The 25,180-nt window shown below is 35.9% G+C and overlaps 1 protein-coding gene across 1 annotated transcript in view; it reads right to left on the reverse strand.

Annotated features, from left to right (window-relative positions):
- Positions 1-2,113: 2,113 nt before the first annotated feature.
- The window catches only part of klar (klarsicht), a 33,919-nt gene continuing 10,852 nt past the window's right edge, over positions 2,114-25,180 (reverse strand). Inside the window, exons 7-19 of the mRNA XM_064359388.1 lie at positions 18,312-18,512; positions 16,366-16,482; positions 15,699-15,853; positions 15,087-15,647; positions 14,402-14,615; positions 14,142-14,356; positions 13,653-14,094; positions 13,501-13,606; positions 12,743-12,924; positions 9,448-9,602; positions 8,628-8,838; positions 6,437-6,717; positions 2,114-3,370 (exon numbers count right to left, since the gene is read on the reverse strand). Coding sequence (XP_064215458.1) covers positions 3,130-3,370; positions 6,437-6,717; positions 8,628-8,838; positions 9,448-9,602; positions 12,743-12,924; positions 13,501-13,606; positions 13,653-14,094; positions 14,142-14,356; positions 14,402-14,615; positions 15,087-15,647; positions 15,699-15,853; positions 16,366-16,482; positions 18,312-18,512 — 3,081 coding nt within the window. The 3' untranslated portion in view covers positions 2,114-3,129. The remainder of the gene's footprint in view (positions 3,371-6,436; positions 6,718-8,627; positions 8,839-9,447; positions 9,603-12,742; positions 12,925-13,500; positions 13,607-13,652; positions 14,095-14,141; positions 14,357-14,401; positions 14,616-15,086; positions 15,648-15,698; positions 15,854-16,365; positions 16,483-18,311; positions 18,513-25,180) is intronic.

Consider the following 25,180-nt stretch of genomic DNA (forward strand, 5'->3'; position numbering starts at 1 on the left):
TATCTTAATTTTTATTAAAAAATTATACAATGTTAGATCTCGTTAAAAGTTGGTATAATACAGAAAATGAGCCGCTGAATTCAATGGAACAAACCGCATTGCTCTACGACTTTTAGTTTTAGAGTTATGAATTTTTTTTTGGTGAATAAAATTTTTCACTATAGGAAATACCTATCTTAATTTTTATTAAAAAATTATACAATGTTAGATCTCGTTAAAAGTTGGTATTGTACAGAAAATGAGCCGCTGAATTCAATGGAACAAACCGCATTGCTCTACCACTTTTAGTTTTTGAGTTATGAATTTTTTTGTTGAATAAAATTTTCCACTAAAGAAAATGCCTATCTTAATTTTTAGCAAAAAATTATAAAACGTTAGATCTCGTTAAAAGTTGGTATAGTACAGAAAATGAGCCGCTGAAGTCAATGGAACAAACCGCATTACTCTACGACTTTTAGTTTTTGAGTTATGAATTTTTTTGTTGAATAAAATTTTTCACTATAGCAAATGCCTATCTTAATTTTTAGCAAAAAATTATAAAATGTTAGATCTCGTTAAAAGTTGGCATAATACAGAAAATGAGTCGCTGAATACAATGGAACAAACCGCATTGCTCTACGACTTTTAGGTTTTAACTTATGAATTTTTTTTGAATAAAATTTTTGACTATAGAAAATGCCTATCTTAATTTTTAGCAAAAAATTATAAAATGTTAGATCTCGTTAAAAGTTGGTATAATACAGAAAATGAGTCGCTGAATTCAATGGAACAAACCGCATTGCTCTACGACTTTTAGTTTTTGAGTTACGAATTTTTTTGTTAAATAAAATTTAAGCAAAACATTTAAAAATTTTCAATCTTGTTTTCCCAAATACGGCAAAACTATTGGAAAAAATGGAACTATTTTGATCCTTACCTCTGCGAACTGATCCGGGGAATCGATTGGCATCAACAAAATTGCCAAATTCCTAATAGTTTTTTAGTTATGAATTTTTTTAAATTTGACCAATTCATGCTTTTATTTGCAATTTTCTCGAAAACTATTAATCGAAGAATAATGATCTTTTTTGAAAAAAAAATTGATTATTAATAGAGCTTTCCAACGATAAAATACTTCATAGGGTTATCTCTAATAGTTCCGGAGTTATTGCTCGATAAATGTTCCGGCTACCGGAAATTGACAAAAATCGCGACAAAAATTGGAAAAATCAAACTTTAAAAAATCGAACATATGGACTCCTTCTGGACTTTTAGAACTCGAGTAGGCTTATAAAAGTGCATAAAACCTTGCTAGAGCGAGTTTAAAAAAAAAGATGTGAAACTCATAAATTACAAATTCGGCAATGTTGGCGTTACTTTTTGGTAAAATAATATTGCGTCCGATCCTGTTAGGTTCCAACAATAGCTGTTATTGCATTGTAGTGGCCACTTATTTTCACCTCGGCTTGCGATTAAAGCTATTTTTCGATTTAATCCTTTTTGAGAACGTGTATCGCGTTGCTCTCACCGAGTGTCTTCATGGTGTTGTCCCCGGCATCTTCGTACCGGTACTTTCAACATTTCTTTTGATTATAGTGTGAGCGGATACTCGTAACTATACCATACAAGCCGACATTCATTTCCACGGCTTCAACAATTCTCCAACTATAATCACAAACCGTATACTACCTATTTTTCACGATCATTATTCAAGCAATCTGCCCAACCAAAATCAAATTACCTGCACAACTCGCCTAATCGGAAAATCTTAACATCGCAACATCGCAACGCACTCATCTGTTTAATTTTTTGTTCATACTTACCGTAATTAAGCGACTTTAGTTTTCTCAATTTTAAAGTAAATCCTGTAGTCGGATGTGAAGTGAATGCTTGGAAAAGCTGTATAATTACTGATGATAACAAACCACTAGCATTAGAATCTCAAAATTATTAGTTATCGAACAAAAAGGTGCAATCAAATAAGCGTGTATTTATCTCGCTGTTAATAATTTTAATGATAGATCCCGTTAGCTTTCCCATATTAATTAAACTGATGACGGATTACCATAACTTTGAATAATTTGTTTTCTTCTAATTATACGAGCTGGTGTTTAGGAAAAATAAAAGACAAACAATTTGAAAAATCCTTTATTTTGATTGTTGCGCCTCGTTTACATAAAAACAGTGTAAGCAATCAAGACCTACAACGCAAACATTATGACATCATGCGCAATATAAAGTATTATAAAAAATATAAAAATAGGCAAATGCGTGACAATTGTTTCTATTACTGTAGTTACGTGACGGATAAATGAAATAAACTTAATATTAAACTTAAGTTTAAATCCAGTATGTTATAGATAAGTGATACAAGCTACGAAACTGTAAAAACTAAAGTATCGAAGAAATAACCTTATAAAAACGCAAATGCCCAAGATTGTCATAAATAATTTATGTTATTAAATAAGTGAAACGTCCAATGATAAAGTCGGAACTTTCCGACTCACCCTTAAAAAGTCGCAACCAAATCACCGAACGTCTCGCAAATACAATTAAAGTGTCAGTAACGTAACCAGTTACTAACGCAAAACCTTTAATCATAAATGGATAAAATAAATCTAACCAAACGGTTAGACAACAACATCGATGTCTGAACCAAACAAAACCGCAAACACGATGTTGCCGAAAATCAATAAACACATGCATACTAATTAACACTAACATGCAATAGTTTAATAAAATATTACGTGCTCGTCGATGTAAAAATATGAGCAAACTTTATTAAGGCACGTGACGTATCAATGGAATATTCAGGTGCACCGAATCGGGACCTACTCGCGGATGACCTCAGTCATCCACCCTGTATATAATACTTTACTCCCCATAGAAAATGTTTCGCCCTACTGTCAAAATAATAATAATAATAAATAGGTAGTAGAGGCAGAAAACACTCGCTGGAATTTATCCAAAATGATATGAATTCGCGTATCATTTGCTAACTGCAAATAGGACTTCCGTCAGTTTTATTATAAAAAATCATATGTACACAATAACAATATGCTACGTCGGTTCAATAACTTAAATAGCCCGTCTTGTGCAAGTGTATAAGTACCGAAGGCAGTGTCAATCGTTTCAAGATCGCTAAGTACCTCAAATCGGCGGGGGTCCCTTGATGTAGCGCAATTGCGGGCTCAGCGACATTGCAAAATTATTCATGTTGTCGCAGCACTGCGGCTCCAGCAGGCAGGCGACGCACAAGAGGGTGATGATCACCACTTGGAAGGGAACTGAGGCGCGCATTACGCGCCTAAACCACGAGGAATTCGTCGCAGGCTCGTCGGGATCGTCGTCGTCGGGATCCTTAGCCGCTTCGTGTTCTCTCTGTTCATCACTAAGCAGAAAACGCGCAATTAGCTTTATGGAAATTTCGATAAAATGGTAATCGAGCGATTGTCCGGTGATTTTTATTCAATGCACTGGCCTCAACAACAGGCGTTGCTCACATAATATCTTATCGAAATTCAGGCGACGTGTGTGTTACTTACCGGATGCGTCGAGATTTCAATACATAGCATAACCTTTGCGTTACATCATGTTTTTGACAGTTCCTGGTAACACATTTGACGCAAATGACCCGAGGCGAACGACGTTAAATAGTAGAACACCAGTACGCAAAAAATTTAGTCCCCGAAACCATTTTACCAATAACTTAAATAAAAATTTCGGTAACAAATCGTCTTAATTTGTTCCTGGTTAATAGTTGGACACCTACGAGCTTTGTTTATGTGTTAATATTAATTAAATCGGACGTGCATGTTGGCTGTTGGGCCGGTAAACGGCGGCGATTAATCTTGTGGAGTGTTTTGGTGCGATCAGCAGGCCCGCTGTGAACGCAGTGATCTGCAGAGAGCCACTTGCCATTGGCATCAAAGTATTAATTCGGTCCATTTTTCAAAACTAATAAATTGAATTATGTTCATGATTGGAGGTTTTGCGGATTCGCACGTGAAATTGACCGCGTTGTCGCTATTTTTTGTGCGAGAAGTGAGGGTAGAATTACTATTGTTTGGAAACTTTAGGGATGAATAACGTGACAATACCCTTCGCAGCTTTAATCTTCCCGCTAAGTGAACATGAATGATCGTCTATCGTAACTATTTCCATCAGAGCAACGCAATGTCTTGGCAGCGTCTTGGTGCTTCACAACTAAATAGGCAGTAATGGCGGCCCACGACGCCGCTACTCGCACTGCATATGAATTGCCTACTTACAGTTCACTTCATCCACATCAAAAAGCAGCGAAACTTATTTATTATGTCCGTGCAACTCTTTTTAAATTGATAAGACTGCAACCGCTTGCCCAATGTCATTACGGCCTCTAATTGGACAATTAAACAGCAGTGGCGCCCCATCTCACTAAATTCCAATAAACAAAAATATCCTCTTCGTCTCAAACCCTATTTTTAATTTCCCGTCTTAAACTAGTTGTTGGCAAACAAACTTTATAACCCATTTCTCTACTTTACCTTAACACTGCACTTCAAATGAGAGTATAAAAATACGAGTTTTCCAATAAATATGACATTTATTGAGTTTTTTCTTTGTTGTATAATGAGTAATGACACATTTATATTGTGGGCTCTTATGACCGCTTCAGATGACTTTTTCGGCTTGTTTTAATGAAATCGCAGGTCAGCAGAACGTCACTTCCGATCTAATTTAGACATTCTTTGAGTTTTACGAGCATAACAAAAGAAATCTAGCAAAAAGGACCAAAATTTTTGATCCTACAATGTGATTCTTTGTCCTCTATTAGCGAATTTATGCAAAAGAAACATAATTTTCGACTTTTATGAACAATTTTTTGCGGAAAAAACGCGATTTTTTAGCTTAGCATTTAAAAATTTGAAAATTTTGAAAGAAAAATTGAAAAATTGGGTTGTGGGCAACGAAATTTTAAAATTAAATTAATAATAAAATAAAAGTTTGCGAATAAATATTATTTTTTTGGGCATCAAATCAGTTTTTTGTTCAACAGAACGTCAATTGCGATCTAATTTAGACATTCCTTGAGTTAATTTTTGGTCTAATTTGACATAATTTTGAGATTTATTGGTTAACTTATTAAGAAACTTAACGTAATAATTGAGTTTTTGCTGAATGAAATAAAATAAAGGTAAATTTTTGGTCATTTTAAACAAAATTTGGTGATTTTTTAGTTACAGTTTAATAAAAAACGAAAGAAAAACGTGTTTAAATCCTCAGAACTTGCGGAAAATAACTTCATTTTTGATATAATTCTGAGATTTATTGCCTTACTTTTTAAGAAAATTTTTGATCCTACAATGTGATTTTTTGGCCTCTATTAGCGAATTTATGCAAAGCGGTCCAAAAAAGGCAAAAGAAACATAATTTTCGACTTTTATGAACAATTTTTTGCGGAAAAACGCGATTTTTTAGCTTAGCATTTAGAAATTTGAAAATTTTGAAAGAAAAATTAAAAAATTGGGTTGTGGGCAACAGAATTTTAAAATTAAATTAATAATAGAATAAAAGTTTTCGAATAAATATTATTTTTTTGGGCATCAAATCAGTTTTTTGTTCAACAGAACGTCAATTGCGATCTAATTTAGACATTCCTTGAGTTAATTTTTGGTCTAATTTGACATAATTTTGAGATTTATTGGTTTACTTCTTAAGAAACTTTACGTAATAATTGAGTTTTTGCTGAATAAAATAAAATAAAGGTAAATTTTTGGTCATTTTAGACAAAATTTGGTGATTTTTTAGTTATAGTTTAATAAAAAACGAAGAAAAACGTGTTTAAATCCTCAGAACTTGCGGAAAATAACTTCATTTTTGATATAATTCTGAGATTTATTGGCTTACTTTTTAAGAAATTTTGCGCAATAATTGAGTTTTTGCTAAATAAACACCTAGAAAAGGTAAATTTTTGGTCATCTTTGACCAAATTTGGTGACTTTTTCGTTCTAGTTTAATAAAAACAGAGGAAAAAACTAAACTTTTGGTATAAAACGCGTTTAAATCCCCAGAACTAGCAAAAATAATGTCATTTTTGACATAATCCTGTGCTTTATTATCATTTGCGGAGTGTTTTAGGCCAATGGAATCAATTCCGAGCTAATATAGGCACTTTTAAAGTGTCTCGCTTATGAATAAAATAAATGTAGCAACTTATGCAGTGATTTTTGGCCTCGGTCAAAAAAATTGGGAAATTGGAAACGAGCCGCCACTGAATTGCGCGGCAAGAAGAGTTGTTTTTTCGAAAAATAATGCAAAGGCTGTATAGCAGTCGGCTCGCTGCTGGCAACACTGATTAGGTGAGAATGACAGTGATTAAGTAAAAAACCCGAAGTATAGTTCGCAGCGAGTGTGAGTGTCAGAAATATTTGCTGGTTGATGTCGACATGTTTAAGTAAAAAGTGGTTATGCTTACCACGGCCGAACAGGCAGAGAATAGGCAGCGGTGCAAGCGATCAGCGATCGACAACGTTTCTGCAAAGCTTTGAGTTCTTCCTCAGCGGCGTTCAGTCTCTCCGCCATTTTCAGGCGAGCTTTGCAGTCCGGGGCCAGGACGACTTCCAGTTGACGCACCAGGCGTCTGATAGCCGCCAGCCGACGCTCACGCTCCCCGATCTCGTGCTCCGAACCCTCGTCCGAAATGCCGCTGTCCGACAGCGAGCCTCCTTCCGTGAACAGCTCCGGAATCTTGCAACCCTAAAAAATTATTCATTCCGGGTTATTTATTAGCCGCTTAGCACTCCCAACACGAAACGCCGTCCTCACAGCAATTAGCCCGCCCCGGAAGAAAAAATCATAAGAATCTTAGCGCTTTATCCCATTGATTGCGACGAAAGCGGGGTTGTTCGGGGCATGTTCCAGTGCTCGATGCGGTTCTTTTAAGTGCAACAGAGTGGACTTAACATATTTTGGACAGTGCTATAGAACGAGTGTAAGTTCGGCACTTGAGCGCATTGCCGGTTCGGCACTTCCACAGAGGAATGAAGCGCTCGACGCTCGGCTCCGGTAATGAAAAGCACAGCGCCGCATACTAAGTAGATTTCAGGGGTGATGGGCAAAGGCAGGAGCATCTGCCGGCTGCCACCATGTCACTACGCGCGAAAATCATCACCAAAATACCAATGACTTGGCCCCCGTCTACAATCGGCTTAATCGCCCACAATCAAAAATAGCATTCACGGAAAATCAAAAATTAATACGTGGTGTCCGGCTGAGCCGGCGCTTCATAATTTAGGGGTCGTTTCTCGTCGAAATAAAAAGTCGGGAGTAAGGCGCATAAAGTTTTATTTACATGTTGCGGTCTGGTGGTGAAATATAAACTTATACAATATGTATATGAGTAATTTGGTCGCAAGCTCCATGATGGCAGACAGGATTCTTTGCGACGCCGCGGATGAGTCTGACCAACGTAATGCTGCTGTTTCCGGATCGTTAATCGTGCTCCTGTTGATTTTCTAGTCACGTATCTTGAATGTTCCACGGAATCAGCGTAAAAATACAAATTTAATATCGGATCCGAGAGCTTAACTTCTTCCCGGAGGTCAAGCTTTACAACATGGCTACAGGATAGGCAGATTATTACCCACGATTTCCACCGCCGACCTTGCGGAAAAGCCATGTTTACGCAAACCAAAAGTTCGAGGAAACTTTAATTTTCATTTATTGCTCTCTAGTCTGATTTTTACGGATTTTATTGAACAAAACAATAATAATAAATAACAATTTTTTGCAAAAAAATTCACATGTATAGAAAAAAATATGAACTGAATTTTAATGATTATTAGTTTTCGAGGTATTCTTTTAACAGGCTCACCCTGTTGTACAGACTGCGGCAAAAGTATGGAACCAACCGTTTTTGACCAAACTATTTATTTTACGAAAAAATATTAGTTCATTATCAAGTTCGCCAAACATGAGATCAGTGTGATCACTTTCAGAGGCTACAGTTTTAAGAATTTTATACAGAAAGGTCACTTCGGATTTCCGAATAGGGAAAAAACTAAGAGTATTTTCTCAAAAAACGAGCTCCATATTGTCACACCTCTTTGTTTCGGAGATTCCCAAAATTACCGACACAATGCCTTATTAATTTATTACTTTTACGCCATCGGTAAGAGTTATGTCGTATGCGTAGCGCTCGTAAAAAATAATCGACCAACCTGCTTACGTAATTTTAAACTATTTTTCTCTCAAATCTAATAAGATTTCAAACTGATCATAAAGCAATAAAAGATAAAACATAAAATAAAAGAGCGTACTTAGAACAGGCCCAAAAACGAAATCTGTCCAAAAGTGAGTGATTTTTTAATATTTGTAACACTTACCTGCTGTAGTCCATGAAAACAAAAATACGAAACATATTTTGCTAAAGCAAGTTTCTTAATTTTTATGAAATTGTTATGCCTTGGACGTTTTAAATAACCTCTATACAATTGAAATTAAGCAATTCCGCGTCGTCCGCGTGTTTTGAGCATAATGGCGATTTATGGGCGATAGTGACCGCATCCGAATTTGAAAATAAATATGTAATATGTAATCAATATAATCGCGGACGTGAGGCGTTTCGTGTGTTTGCGTCTAAATGATGGAATCTGAATAATCCGTACCTGTACGACGGTGGTTTCGGAGAGCAATTTGGCGACATCTCGAACGTAGCTCGCCGTTTGATCAGATAGAACACCGCCCTGCAAAGCGGTATCAAGAAGATGCAATGTTTTCTCATCGCTCCGTAAATCCACTTGTAACTGCTCGAGTCTATTGTCGAGCGTTTTCCACTGTTGGAGCAAGGGTCTGAGTTGAGCTAAACGTTCGTTAGTGCTATAAAACGAAAGAGGGAAAAAACTATTAGAAAGGAAACGTTATGAAAATCGGTCTTTATTGACAAATCAATCAGACGGAGACACATTCCGAGTGATGAAATTGTGGGTATTTAGGGTGGCTAGTTTCCAATGGTGTAGTGGTTGGTGATGTAGGTCAACATTTGTTCAAGAAATGAATTCCGTCCGTGAGGGGTGTATCCAGCTCAGGGCAATAATCATTCAGCTCTCGGGAGATTATTTAGGCGGAGGTCACAACATATTCCCCACTTTAATGAATCATTTATTATATCGTCCCGGAACGTCTGACTTTATTCCGTGTTATTATTGATAAATTTCGCGACGGAACAGCGGAGCCGCCTCTTTGTGACAGGTATGTCCCGAAATAAATCACAGCAACGTACGGTAAAAATGTCACATTGTAAAATAGATTTGATGATACTTGTAAAACAAACCACGTTATATGTGGGTGCAGCTGTCGTCATGTAGTCGCCCAGCGGGGGATAGGCAGAGGGGAAAATTTCAACACCGGAATACTAATAATTACAAAATACATGGTACTACTGGATACGCACACGGACGTTCATTCAACCGCTAATTCCCTACTTACTTTGTTAGCAAATTCTCCCACATGCGGTACATTTCCGAGATGTCCGTCTTCAAAGGCGACCCACCGTACTCCTTATTTTCCACCACGAAGCGATGAACGGCCACGTTCAGCGCCAAAAGCTTCTTCTTGTGCTCATAGATGTCCTCCAATTTTTTCTGAAACGAAGCAACGAATTCATGGAAATGCCATTTTCCCCGATCTTGTGTCCGGCCTGGCCGTAAATTTAAGTAATTTATATACATGTGGCCATCAATGTCGCTACACGACGACACAGAATATATGACCGTCTTGCCAGTTGCAACTTGGACGCAAGAAACTGCTTCTGAAAGCCCTCGGGGGACGCCAAATGGCCGCAGGAGGTGACCATCAAACCTCGTCTTCAATTATTCAAATCAGCGCAATTTTACTAAGTAAATTAAGCAACGGGGAACGGCAAACCACTTGACTTTTGGCATTTTTGAAAACACAATCAATCAATTTTTTAAATACTTTTTCAAGCCGATCCGCACAGTTGCAGCCACTGTTCTCCCAAAGCAATAATGAATCACCCATATGCTAAATCGCTGCGTAAAAACGGAGGGTTGAACAGATTTCCAATTTGATTCGGAAAAAAAATTGTAAAAATTGTTTCGTACTTCTGATTATACGACAAGTATTATTTGTCTCGAAAATAAAATAAGCAATCATTAAAAAATTTCTAGTGTATTTTGATCACATTACAGTATCGTTATAGAAAAATAGAGAGTCATTATAAATTTATTCATCTTTTTAATGATTTTGTGAGCAGTGAAAAACAATGAAAATTGTATCATTACAATAATCTTATTAATTTATTCATAGTTTTATTATATTAAGACTATACTGACAAAAAATTACAATGTACAACTGCAGTAAAGACGTTTTATTACAATTTTTAAAAACTGGACTTTCTATATTTTCCTTGTACGACCACAAAATAAAGTACGTCATAAATTGTTCATTTTACGACTCCTACTAACGTCCTCCACAAAAAATACGTGATTGATTAATTTAGATACGAATGAAATAAATCTCGTATTATAACCGCTTTAACGTTGTGCATTTCAATTATTTTGTTGGGCATTTGTTGTCTCCTAGTTTTACTTAAAATAAATGAAGACAATTAATTAAAAAAATCGTAAATTTCTTTTCCAATTAGCGCATTAAAATTTCCGCTTCCTGTGTTCCCCTACGTGCTTAAATTCGTCTAAATTCTTTTTCCAAATGCTGTAATCGTCGCGCTTAGTCCCTTTTGAAAGTTTTAATTTCCATTATAAAAATTACAAAGCTTGCGCTAGCTGTTGTGTTGAAGGCAATTCTCGTCTGAATATTGGTAGTTAGAGTTGAAAATAGGAGCAAAAGTAAAAAGGGCGTCGATTACCGTCGGTTTTGCACAGAACTGTACTGAATTCGAATCAATTGATTGGCTGTTGATTGTAAATTGAATTACACTGGAATGCGTGTCTGCAGCAAGTTTTACAAGCGGCATACCAATGTGGTCGTGTTATAGGGCCATGTATTTACCCAAGCCCTGCACCAAATTGCGGTTGCGAATCTACAGATTCGAGTACGTCAAAGTTGCAAAAAAACAAGAAAATTATGCGACAAGAAGAAAAATCAATACGAGCTCTGATCGGGGTGCAAAGATGAGATTAGATCGAAGCTCCTTAAGGTGGTCGGTACTCTTTGTGCTAATTCAGAAGAGGCCGTTTTTATGGCGTCTGGAATTAAACGATACTTCAAACTAAAAACTGGTGGTGTGTGATATTTTCAGTTTGAAATGACGATAAAAGCGTACCCGTGTCGCGCTACTGCTACGGCTGAGTACGTGACGGGATTCCGAAACGACATAGAGCCTCCATCACGGCTCGCTTGCAGACACGTCCAAGTCTTAATCTTGCACCACCAGTACAGAGTACAAATGCTGCCCTTCTGTGCCGACTTCGTCTTCTCTACACGTATCAAGATCAATATCGATTGAAATTCGTTACCGCTCGGGTATCCACTGTTCCAATTTCTTCACGCCGCACTTAGATCCCGTCATATCATCCCCATTAAATATTTATGGACCACGCCAAAAACTCCGACACATACTTCCCCCAAACCCCGCATCACTTCCACAAAATCGCGATTTATTTAACATTAAAATTCCTCATTTTTTACCAATCAATCAAAATAACTAAAACCATTATTTAAAAAAGACGCCCAATATGAATCCACACCGCCTAGCGCCACCTTCACGCAAACCGTAGTAAGGAGTCACCGAAATTACAGGAATCTGCACTCACAATTCAAAATAACCCGCAAACAATACTTGAAATAATGTAATTTTACCACCGAATTATTAAAAATCGTACACAAATTGTTACCACTTTGTACTTCAGACGTTCAAAAAATATATAACATCAGCTTTGCCACAAGAATTTTCACGAAGTGTGCGTAGAAATTACGTTTTTTCCATAAAAAGTTGGAAAACAAATAATAGATTACATAATGCTCAAGAAAATTAGTTAATTTTATAATAGAATTACGCCACTCAAATAACGTATAACAAAAGTAATTTAAATATGTGCCGTTGTTGATAAGTAAATAACTTGCAATACCAAAAAATAAAAGAAATAGCACCAAAACAAGTGGTTTCATTAAATTATTAAAAAAACACGAAAATAACTTTAGAACTTTAATGGTGCAACTGGAATCTCAGGTTTCTTTTCACAGTCATATTTTAACAAAAGTCAATATTTTGCTATAATAAAATACTACATTCGTATTTTAGATTTTATTTAAAAAATAGTTTCGTCAAAAAAATTAATCACTTAACTATTGACAACATGAATAAAATAAAAAATAAATAAATTCCCTTCATTATGTTTATTAAACTTTTGTTTTAATAATAAAATTAATCTGTATACGAAAAGAATTCAGGATTAGATTAATTTCAATTAACTTGCAAACCAAAAATAATGAAATTAAATCGGCGAAATATTTTTTTATCAGTGTCCAAGAAAATAGATTTATTTGCAAAAACAGTAATTTGTGTGTTTTGTGTCTCACACTGTATTTTTTGCATCAATCATTCATCTCTTCGAATTCCATGTAATTTTGTTTTTGTTCTTCCTTTTCACACGTAATGAAAGTAAAACCGGAAGAGCACTAGACATTTTTCTATTTATGTAGTAACGGTCAAACATCCACTGCGTTAAAACGGCTATATTGACAAAGTAATTTAATGTTGCCGGTCTTAACAGCGCAATCACCAACAAAATCACAGACTTACCTCGCAATAATCCACTTCTTTGGGAAGATCGTCGACCGACTCCAAGTTGAACATGCAATCAGAGTCGAAAGTTTCCATCTTCAAAAGCAAATTTTTCATAAACGAGATATCTTTTTGCAAATTTCGGTACTCTTGCATCTTGGCGACGTCGTTTCGTAAATTCGTCCACTGGGTCAATAATTCTGCAAAAAACGGCACATAAAGACCCCGCTTTTGTGGTTTTTGTGTTTAGTACAGGAAAAACAAGAAATATATTCATCCTCATACACCAGTTAATTAACATGAGTATGGTATGAGTAACTGAGTTAAATGTTGTGATGTTAACTGATGAGAACAAAAGTTGAGGACCTACCTGAGTGTCACATCACAATCACAACACACCTTGACTTGTCTTTCCTATTAAATCGAAATAATTATGCACTGGAATGCTATAAAAAGTCGTCGTGGGCTCACACTGGGCGTAAATTTAAATTTTGGAGCAAAATATATGTTTCTAGCTTTTCCTGTGTCGGAGTCATGTGTAGGGTAGCGGGAGAAAAAAGCAGAGTGTAAGCAAAAAAAATTTAATGCAAAATCATGCTGTTAAATAAAGAATACAAAAGATATTCTTCAGGCAAGTATATAACAATGTTCAGCTCACTGAATTAACCTGCCTACTTTGAAGAACATATAAATAAGAAATCCTAATAATTTTCTCAAAAGCAAAGAAAACAAGGATCCCCAAGTGAAGGGAAATCGACTAGAAAGCCAGCCCCTACCTGCGACAATCCCCTTATCAATCTTCGAGATGGCAAGTTCGTCCGATTTCTTCTCCACGTTTGTTAGCAAGTCGAAATGACGGTCGCACGTCGACATCATTTCGTCCTGCAATTGCGAATTAAACCCAACTTAACCAAACCCAACAACTTACAATTTCGTTAGCTACCAAGTATTCGTTAATACCCAACGACGCCTGTCTCTTGTAAATACTTTTAGTGTAGTTTAGTTGGTCTCGTGAGCTGTTCAGCAGCTGCCGGAGCGATTCCGTGTCGCTGTCGGACTCAGGCGCCGACAAAGGCACCAACGTTCGGCGTCGGAAGGTCGGCGAAAAGTCGGGATTCGTCGACCAGTCGGACTGACTGTCCAGAAAATTCCGATAATCTTCGCCAAACTCCAGCAATTTTCGAGCCGCGTCCGAATCGTGCGTCTCGCTATACGCCTCAGATAAATACTTCTCCTGGTAGCTGTCCCAAGCTGCCTGCTCCGACAAAGAGCTGCTCTGTTCCTCGGTCGTGTTGCTTTTCCCCGGACTAGAGTTCCTAAGATTAGAATTGAGGTAGTGCGTTTTCGAACCCAACTTGAACGATGGTATCCTACAACACACAATGTACCTTTTACCTCCCTAAACCAAACTAATTACCTCTTGCTAAGATCCTCCTCACTGTCAGCGCCACTTGTGGTCGAAGTTTCGTACTTCCCTTGATACAAATCAACGGCGGGTGGATCACTCGAAGTGTGGCGTTCAGTGAAGTTAAACTTGTTGCTAGAGCCAGAGAATGAGCCTGATTTTATGAGCAAGTTTCGGTTTTTCGGACCGATTGGACTGTATGGGGTGTGCAAATCGATTTTCCCACACTAGAAATAAAAACAGTTTCCCGTTGTTTCAAAGCTAGGTTTTACCTTCTTCTTGAATTTGAGCCGTCTTCGCCTATTTGGGGATGTTTTCTCTTGCAAATTACACGTTTCTTCAACCGTTGACGATGTTGAATTGTTCCCATTAACCCCAATACTGTTGGCGCTGACTGCGTCCGCTCTTTCCAAGTTTTTCGACGTAAAGGCAAGCTTGTGTAGCGCAGATTCGGATATTGAAAAGTTCGTTATATCATTTTGAATTCTGGAAAACGTCACCAAAATAAAACCTAAATTTTGCGGTTTAATAAGAAGAAATTAATCGGAAGAATTGAAGGGACAAGAAAAATTGCATTAAATCTGTAATATGTTGATTTATTGGCAAATTGTTCTAATTTCATTGTATTTTTTTTATTTCAATAAGTCCCTTTAAGAAGATGATGCGATAAAGGATATCTAAAGATAAGTGCAATTTATTTTTTCATATTTATTGCCAAATAAAAAGTATAGTGTATTTTATTTTACAAACGAATAATTCCTTTATTTATTTTATAAGAATGCCTTCAAAAACGAGTTCTGTTAAACGCCAATGCCACACTGAATTGTTTAAATGAAAATAAAATATCATTTCGAACTTTTAAAGAAGTTATTGAAGTCCGTGCTTTGATAATAACTTCACAAATAGCAAAATAGAAAATTTTACTGTGTTTCGTCTAAAAAACCGAACTTAGCTTACATTTTCGTTGAGGATGTCTGGTCGAGTTGTGAAATGCAGGAGACGCTCCAAGGCCGATTGGCAGTGTATTTCCTTTGTCGCAGGTTGATTTTCGGCGTGGATTCAGAATGGTTCAGTTCCGTAAAGGACGTGTTTTGCGAGTTGTGCCGGCATGTGATTGTGCTTTCGTCAAAATCTTCGGATATTTGAGATTCTCGTTCATCGTCCTCTCCGCTAGCGTCGCAACTGTCGTCAGGTTTTTCCATACTTAGCCATTTTTTAACTCTTGACATTTTGTTGATCGAATTAATTCGGTCCAATTTTCGGCACTTGTCGGGACTTACTAATTCTTCAGCCTTTTGTACGAGCTTTCGTATTGTTTCTTCCGGCACTGGTTTCGATTTAACTTCAGCTTCGTCAGTGTTTTTTGTGTATGTCCATTCTTCCTCCGATGTTTCCTCGACAGTGCTTTGGACTTCGGGCTTTGACAGTACCGAATGCTGTTCCATTTTTTCCAAATCTGAGTCCGTGTCTTCGTGCTTGAAATAGTATGTTCCTAAATTCGGGGCCTTGCGGTTCGATCTAAACCGAAAATAATGAGTAACCGAGAGTATTTTAATAACCAAAACCTGCCTTGTGAAATGTGATGTATCTTCGCCAAACCTAAAACATTTACCATCTACTGTATCTTCGCTTGTTGGGGTAAACAGTGTTGCGGCGTTCTTGTTCATTACGTCTTGAAATATTAAGGAAGAGTTCGATATTTCCTGGTTATGGCCACATTCATTCTAAAAAATCGACAAACAATGAGACAGAATTCTTCCTTTCGAGTGGGAAAGTTATTTTAATAAACTCGAATTCAGATAATAAGAGCTGCAATTACAATAAATAATTATTCCAGAAATAGAACACAAAAGTAGGTAAACATAGTCTCGTTTCTCGAGAGGAATGTGTCTACCCTTTCTTAAATTAAACTCATGTCAATTTCCCATTTCACTCAAATGCTTACACACTCTTAAATTTCAAACCGCGACAGGTATCATTAATATGAAATTTCAGCGTTCGTAACAGTAAATAAAGTGGCAATTACCAGGGTTGCCGGATTAGTCAATTAATCGCTTTAATTAACCAATTAAAATATCTCTGGATTAATATAACTTATTAAACAACGCTGATCACTTAAGCCGCAAATTAGAAATTGTAAATAATTTTTTAATGCGTCGGTTTAACAACAATTACGCCATTTCAAAATAAAGGTTTTTCCCGAACGTAAAAATCACTTGCGGTGTTGATTAATTACCTCAGACGATGTCCTGCTTTCAATGCCAGAATGATCCCTGCTGCTCAATCGCGGATATTTATTCACTGGTTCGTCATAACAGTCACTGTCAGTTTCATCAGATGAGGTCGATGTATTCTGGAAACGAAGAATATTCCGTTGAAAATTTTCTGATTGATTAGCACCAATATTTGCAAAAAGCATCTAATGAAGCAACTTTCCATATAGGCATGTTCGCAATTAGTAGACTTGTTCCAAAATTGGAACAGGAACATTACGTCTGTGAACTTTTGAACTAGCACGCATTGCAACAATGAGCTTTCCGTTACATTTCAGTTTTATGAAAAATTTCAGTACCGCCAAATCCACGTGTCTTCCGCAATGAATGAATAATTCAAGCAGCGTTTCGTTAAATCAATTTTGTATTACCTGTTTTGTGTCACTCGCAGAAACTTAAGCCCACAAAAAATTCAAAGATGAACAAGTCATTCACCCTACAATCGATAAAGTTATAAGTTAATAGAAGGAAAACTTCTGAACCAGCGACCCGTATTTTCTAAATGAACTTAAATTAATCACGTAAGAAAGAAATAATCAATAAAGCGCTCCAAACGAATTTAGAAAAACGACACATTCAACAGATGTCCTCTGGCTTAATTAATTGTTTGATGACTCACTTTATCATAATTATTAAAATAGTTTTGAAGCTTGGTGTAAATAACTCGCAGACGCACCGCACCGGAAACTAAAAAAGCAGTATTTTCCAGTGCCGCTAAAAGAAAATATCTGTTTACATTAGGCTATTTTAAAGAGTAATGAAGCACAGAAAACAAAATAAAAAAGGTGTCGATTTATGCGAAATTCTCATTGAAGAGGCAAACGAACACGCAACTACCGTCTACGCGAACTGTAGTTTTCACGGTCAAATTAATTATTGCAAAAGCTGGAGAAAATTTCTGTAATTCTGCATCTTTCGAGTGTGCAAATATTGCTCACTGTCAGATAAGACGGAAAACGGTTAAAAATGCGGCTGGCCGTTATTCTTTCTGCCATTCCTCTTTGTTATCTATGAATTTTATCTCGAAAATAAATGAGAATCTAACTTAATTGCACACTTGTAAAAATTTGCAAAAATTGCCTTTCTCTCCGCTGACTATTATTTATGTTATTTTCAGTACGTTTCATAGTAATTATAAATTAAAAGAATCAATACCTCAACAGAATCATCCATGTAAAATTCAAACCCTGAGGCATGTGCTTACAAATTTCTACTGCATTGTTCAACTATGCGGACACATGTTGAAGAATAACAATAGAACGGAAGTCGTAATAAAATTAAATTATCATAATTATTTAACAATTCGAACATGTATTACACCGCTCTTGTTCATTTTTTCCACCATTTCCGGATTTTGCACGCAAAATGCGTGATGTCACTTTTGTGTAAGCCCAATTTCGGGTCTAATTAGTAATTATAGCTGCGATCAGATCGAATCACAAATCCAATTAGCGTACCGCGAATACAATTTGATTATATATTATTTGTGCTTTCTGCAATCACGGCAAAAACTCGCTTTTACTTAATTTCCATTGTTGTTAAAAACAATGAATTTTATTTTTGCCTTAACCGCACACCCGTAGTTTGGGATAAACGAATTTAATGACTTTTTTGAGCACGACTTTTACTACTCACTAATTTAGCGAGAGTAAAAATTGAGGAAACAATTATATTTTTCATACTTTCGCGAAATGAAATTCTAAGGCGAATAAACAGCACTTGTTATAAATATTGCGTAATTATTAGGATCTGGTTTTATCACGCGAAAACGTATGTAAATAACGCTGGTTGAAAACACCTCATGTCATTATCTAAATTATTGGTTGCGATTCCAAGGTGATTTTGACGTTGAGAGCGGAAATCGGGTGTTGATGTCGTGTTATCGGTTTCTGGGGAAAGAGATACCTACCCTGCAATTTTCTTTTTTAGATAAAGTTTCCAAGTAGCACTGCCATTCTAAAGATCGCAAGAAGAGAAGATGCCAACGCCTTTCGAGGCCGTTCGCAATTCGCCGGACGTTGACAGTGTTGCAACTTGCATCGGGTCTCTTGCACAACTTTACTACTGAACTCACAATTTTACCGTGATTTTCAATATCCCGGTGCAGCACCTACAACAAAAATAAACTTTCAATAACAACAAGGTCATGACTAACATGAATCCGATCAGAAATTAGCCATTAAATACATGCTTTTGCCGGATTTATTAAAATCGTGACGATCACCGACGAGATAATCCTCTGTTGCGGGTATCGTACGACGTATTACTTTCTTCTACTTATTAGTAAATTATAACATTGCAACCGACGGTTGTGATTTAAATAATATATTAGAAACGTTCTTCTTTCGCATGAATGTCTATTTTAATCTGAGTTAACTACCATCTTAGGCTTGAACTACCGTGAGTTTCTCTGGATCAATTAGGAAGCGGTTCTCTCCTAAGAGATTCAATTTTGCACTTTTCCACCGCCTAGCAGAATATAGGCCAACAATTACATGCTTCGTTAATTTTTTACATAAACTAGAATATTTCCAGCCACGAGCTATGAAACTAACGTTACGAGAAAATAACAGGAATCCTTTCATTGTCTCCTAAACAGCTGGATCACCCTCGACACAAACCGTAAAAATTTATGGAACTTCAAATACAAACCACACCATTCTCACAATGGCGGCCCGCTAGCCAGAAATTAAACACAGAAATTACGAGCTAAATCGCTCTGAACAGGCATTTTATGACGAAATTCTACTAAAAAAAGTTAATATCTCGCTTAAAAACAAAAGCTTACTCTAGCGAAAACAACATAAAAAACGTGCCAAAACACATGAAAAATTCTCGAGTTCATTAGTAATTGTCGGTATAATTGAGCGAAATTTCAACTGTTGAAACAATCAAAAATAATAAACGTAAATAAACTAAACCCAAAGATTACAATAACGTCACTTTCGACCTTTATTAAATTTTTTATGCCTTATTAGTAAGCATAAGAAAAAAAATTGCAAAATTCCTAAGTTTTATGACAAAATAACGTAACTATCAACGTAATTATATAATTTTTTGCCTGTTTTAACGACATTTCGAGAAAAACGCGTTCCACACTAACAGCTAAAAAAGATCAATTCCGATATAATTTGGTTATTTTTCGAATTTTTTCGAAAAATCATGTAACAACGTTTAATTTCGATGTCATTTTTTGACGAAAAATGGCTCAAAGAGTCCAAAATATTGTGTTATTTTCGGCCTTCATTTGTACTTTTTTGAACTGCTTTACCGATAAAAGCTCCCACTTTTTATTGTTCTGCAGCTGATTTTGAACCGACGACCCGCCACTGCCTTCGTACAACCATGCATTAAAGCAGCATTAAAAAGTAATAAAATTTTATTGGCCTTTCTCACATTATTTGTTCTATAGAACTAGTAAAAATAGCAGATGACGTTACTGTAACAGAGGATGTAGCCCTGATCATTGACCATGATATTTGAGTACTCATCGTGCATAATAAAAGCTCAACTATTTAAAAAACTATTATAGTTCGTGAAAAAATGTTGAAAGAGCTAGAAATTAGCATAGGTGCGCCGCAGGGAGCAATTTCAGGACCACAGTTGTGTAATGATTTTACGCATGCAATAGGTATTCCCGCATTTCATATTTTATGACAGTTTTTTGGGAAATTGGAAATTGTTGAAACCGTGCCCTGTAATTATGAAGACGTTTCAATCGATCACCCCAAATGCGTACCCCTTTTATTGTTATGAAATAAAACATATCGAGCGAGGTTAACGACCTTTATTTCTGTTCAAAAATACAAGTCCACCCTCCAACTTTAAGCAAACTATTCTAGAAACTAGATATGCGTTATCGCAAACAAAATATGTAGACAGGACGGCTATAATTTTATCAACCATATCAACACAGTATCAATTTTATTAAAAATTCCCCATATAAATGACGGTTAAAACGATCAATATTGATAACAACAGTGTAATATAGTACAATAGTATCATTTATCAAGCAACAAATCTCGTCACGGCTAAAAATATTATTCTGATGGTCCAAAAAACAAAAGGTCTTGAAACCCGTGGTTAAGACCGATTGTTCCAGACAAGTGACTTTAATCAAGTGGGAGTCATTTATGCACTCGCTAATAAATCCTTTGTCTTAAAGATAATTTTTGAGCCATCCTTATTTGTATGCGGTTCTTAGAATAACCATCAATAAGAGATGTTGCTGCGCTTTGCTTTGTTAGGTAAATACGTGTTTACATCTCTCAACATTGGGCGTTTTAGGTGTGTTTCAATTTCCATTAAACATCTTCATAATACGGACACACCCCTAAATAAAATTTGCCAAATTTAATTAACTCCGTCCGAGTCAGAAGCTTGCTTTTATTTGCAGGAAACAGTTAAAAACATCGTTAGTTAGCCATTAAAATGTAATCATGGTATAATTTATTTATTAGGCTAGTAAGAATTACGTGAAGTAAGAATTTAAATTAATGAGAAAATTATCCAAATCAAGAAAGTTTTAATTGGTGACTAAACTGTCAGGATTCATGTCTCCACTTTTTGAGAGCTCCACAGGAAGTTTAAATGATATTTGATGCGTTTTTATTTACGCATCAAAAAATGACGGATGGGTAAAGTTTTACTGTAAATCGCTTTATAATTTAGGCTAATTCATAACGCCAGTGAACGTCAGTTGCTAAATTATTAGGTTAAAAGATCTGGTCATTAGAACCCATGATAATAAAACTCCCGCTATTCGAGCGATAAAGTAATTAAGCAAAGAAAACGCTCATGGTATAATAGTAATAGCATCTAGATTCTCGTCCGACATTGCGATCCACTAAAACAAATTTGCAATAGTAACAAAAAAGCCAAACCCAAAATCTGACAAATGCTACATTTTATTTCACGGTACATTATCTAGTCTATGTGGGACGTAAGTGTGTCAAGAACTGTACGTTATTAAAGTTTCATATAACCACCAACATCGAATAGGAGTCAAAGACATTCCGAAAATGCATTTTAATTTTTCGTTAAATAAACCCCTCAAACAAAAACAATCTGGGTTACGGCAGCTTAAAATCTAGAAATCACATTAAAAAGTTTACTGTGCACTATTTACCAAGTGGTCAACCTTTTATACATCTGAAATTGCGTATTTAAATACAATACAAACAGAAATTTCTAAATTTCTTTTTCGACTCTTGAAACAGGCCTTTAATTAACAATCACTACCAAAATTTGAAGAAGACATTGCACCTGCTTGCCCGAAGGCCTATTTCAACATTTATTTCCGAGACAAGATGTGTCATATTCTTGGTATTTCTCTAGATTAATTCAAGGCGGCTTAATTGTCAGGAATTACACGCTGTCAAATTTCGATTAAGTGTCCGAAAGAGATTGAGATATTCTTTTATATGTCTACTAACGAATCAATCTATTAAAACCACTCCCGTCCCTGACCTAACTATTCATATAGTGAATTTATGGTCACCAGAAGAAATGTCATTCACGCATTACCATAATTCATGATTATGTTAATCAGATACCTTGTATAAATTAATGTTTGAAACCACTTTTACTGAAACATCCGATTCCTCCTCGGTCAACTTAAAAAATCTCATCATAAGAAAATATTTCTGCGAACTCTTGGAAGAACAAAGAGACCGCAATCTATAACATCTCGGCGTGCAAATACATCAGTAATAACTTTCTGGGAGGTTTAATCTGGTTGCACGCAGAGACAATTACCTTAATCTAGTAAAAGATTTGAGTGGATTTGGACCAATTTATTTCACAATTTTGTTGTAAAACAATATATTAGGAATGTGGCAATTACCAGCTATTTTTGGATTTTCTAATTAAGACTTGACGACGGAAAACTCAGCAACACTGACTGTATACTGTAGAATAAACACTCGTTTTTATCATTTTTGCTTAACGTAATTAATGCACAATTATCGCAAAGTGACCGACTCCAGGCCACCAAACCTGCGCTTCTTCCGAAATGGAACTAGAGCATAACCAAAATTTAATCACATACGTGAGACCTTAACCGAATTTCTTTAAGGCCGGAAAATACACCATTTCGATAATTGACCAAAAACATTCAAACATGACCGGAAAAGAATTCAGGTGGCCTTTATTAATTTTATCAGTGTTCATCACATACCATGGACTTAAAATTCATGACCTAAAATGATGAGTTGGGTTTTGTTGGGTCTAGAACAAGCTTGGAACCAAATGTTCAAACTTTTAGCATCTCGAAACCGGTTATTAACTCTGTATGATTTTTCAAAATCATTAATTATTATTTAACCAACTCTGCTGCCTGTCCCTCTACGAGAGACGGAACTCTATTAATAATTTAAGATAAATATTTATACACTACAAGTTTTAGCGTATGTTCGTTCACACATGATATAGTAAAAACTTCTCAGTACAAGACACAAAAACTCATAATGTGAGGAACAGTTCAGTTGAGCGTGGTTATTTAAATATCATTGATGCTACTATTTCCTTTCGGTAAAAATAGGATCGAATGCGTGCCAAAAAATTTGTCATGTGAAATAACGTAGTTTTGTTTGGGATAATTGATACACCCCTTGGTTACTTTCTACACTGTGTAATTTATACAGAGTTCAATATTCCCCCCGATCAGATAACAAAAACAAAGGAATTACGAATAAATGTCATTAACAAAAAGTTACGCCATCGACAATGTAACACCGCTTGATTTATCACACGTGTCTACAATTTAATGAATGTATTACTTTCAAACTTGATTCACTAATGTTTTTGCCAAGTAAAATTATATACAGATGAAGGTTCTACAACTGACCACAAACGGTTTAAATTTCAACGCCAGAAATGTTGTTATCTTCAATGACTGTGCATCATCAATCTTCGCACGATCTTGTTTTATTTGCAACCCCGGAAAGAAAAGCAACGTGTGGTTAAACTTATCACAAAACATATTCACTTTCCTTTAATTACAGTGTCTAAAAATGATAATTAGTTCGTGCTTATAAGCCGGAAATCGGGAAAAGAAAGTTAAACTGCTTTCCGTAAATTAATTTGGGCAACACTTTACCAATTAAGCAAAAACTCACCAAACACAAAAAACCAACTGCAGAAGTGCACAAAAAACGCCACTTTTATGCCAAAATTTAATTACACAAAAGATTAATTTGCGACAACTAATTACCCAACCAAATATTTAAACAAAAAATAATAATTTATTAGTCCAAACCGCACCTAACAAAGAAATTAAATAAAACTTCCCGTCAAAGTTATCACATCTAATTAACACCTCAGAACTGTCACTTGCACCTACGTTAGAAAGTTTTCACTAAACATTAGACGTCGGCTTACCACAAGAGTTTCAGTTTCAGTGTTTCCATTGATTTTTCTCCGCGGTTTAGGTCATAGTTTAAATTTAATTAAATCTTTATACAAAAATAAGGAAAACCTACAGAAAAGCGCTAATAGCAAGTCAGGGTCGGGACAAATCAATGCCACACTGCGAAACAAAAATATTTCATGACACATTTGCCGAAAATAAAAATACGCATTTTGAGAGAATTAGTTTGAAAACGGGAAACATCAATAACTCAAAATGAACGAATTGGCGAAAGATTTTTGGTGGTATGTGGTCGTAAAACAGGAAAAAATAAACAGCGCATCGCCGAATATCATTAAAGAGAAAAGTAAAGCAGACTTGCTTCTTGCAGTAATCCCACTAAACACTGGACTTAATTGGTACGAAAGTGGATCTGTACAGTGTACATGCTGTGAGTTTCTCAATTCTACCTTCATAATAGCGGTGATAATTAAGGAAGTATAAAGTGGCTTCGTATGAAAATAAAATGAGACACTTAACAAAACAAAATAGGACGAAATAGGAAAGAAACAAAGGTTTTTTGCCGATAGACAGACTAAAAAGTACAAATACTTATAAATAGAAATGATATAAGACGGTTTTCGTGATGTAAAAAAATACCTCAAGGGCAACGGTAATTACCTACTTAATCTGTATAGAAGCCGGCTATTTCGATGGCTACACATAAAGAATAGAAACAGCCCTGTAGGCGATTTATGTGTGTTAGGATAACGGGGTGTTTTATTCAATAATTACACGTTAGTGTTAGTCCGCTCAAGTAATTGTTGATGGATCCCGAATTATTTTAAGTCAACCTAAATAGTTTGCATCTAGCAACTAGAACTAGGCTAACGAAAATAGCATTGACTGAATGCACCGATCCAAATTTTATGACGCCAGAATGACCTCAGACGCGAAGAGATAAAATGAGCCAACGTTTTCGAAAGCTGCGAACGGTGGCATCGAATTCCTTGAATGTTTGGCGATTTTGTCGAATTAATGGAGGTTGTTAGCTCGTCATGCAATTAACAGATTTTTCGTCACCGAGTTAAAAATAATAATCGGCGAGTGGAGATGTGGTAATGCCTAATTTTTATCGACCACAATATGCATAAGCAATTTACTTGGTTGCTTATGCCGCCTACTTGCGATGGGCTCGTAGGCGACTTAAGTGAATTATTCTTCGCCTTGTTAAATTACAAAAATGATGAGAAGCGGGCTGATGCCCTTTAAATGGTATCTGGCCAGATTTAGACATTTACAAATTTAACCCATATGGAGAAACTCATGCTTAATTCAAGTCTTCTAAATTGGTGAAACCAAGCATACGTCTTTTCCTTATCAGAAACGACTACTCAAAGTACTTACCCGCCTTGACTCCTACTCACCAA

This window comes from Tribolium castaneum, chromosome 10 (assembly GCF_031307605.1).
Source record: "Tribolium castaneum strain GA2 chromosome 10, icTriCast1.1, whole genome shotgun sequence".
Classification (NCBI taxonomy): Eukaryota; Metazoa; Arthropoda; class Insecta; order Coleoptera; family Tenebrionidae; genus Tribolium; species Tribolium castaneum.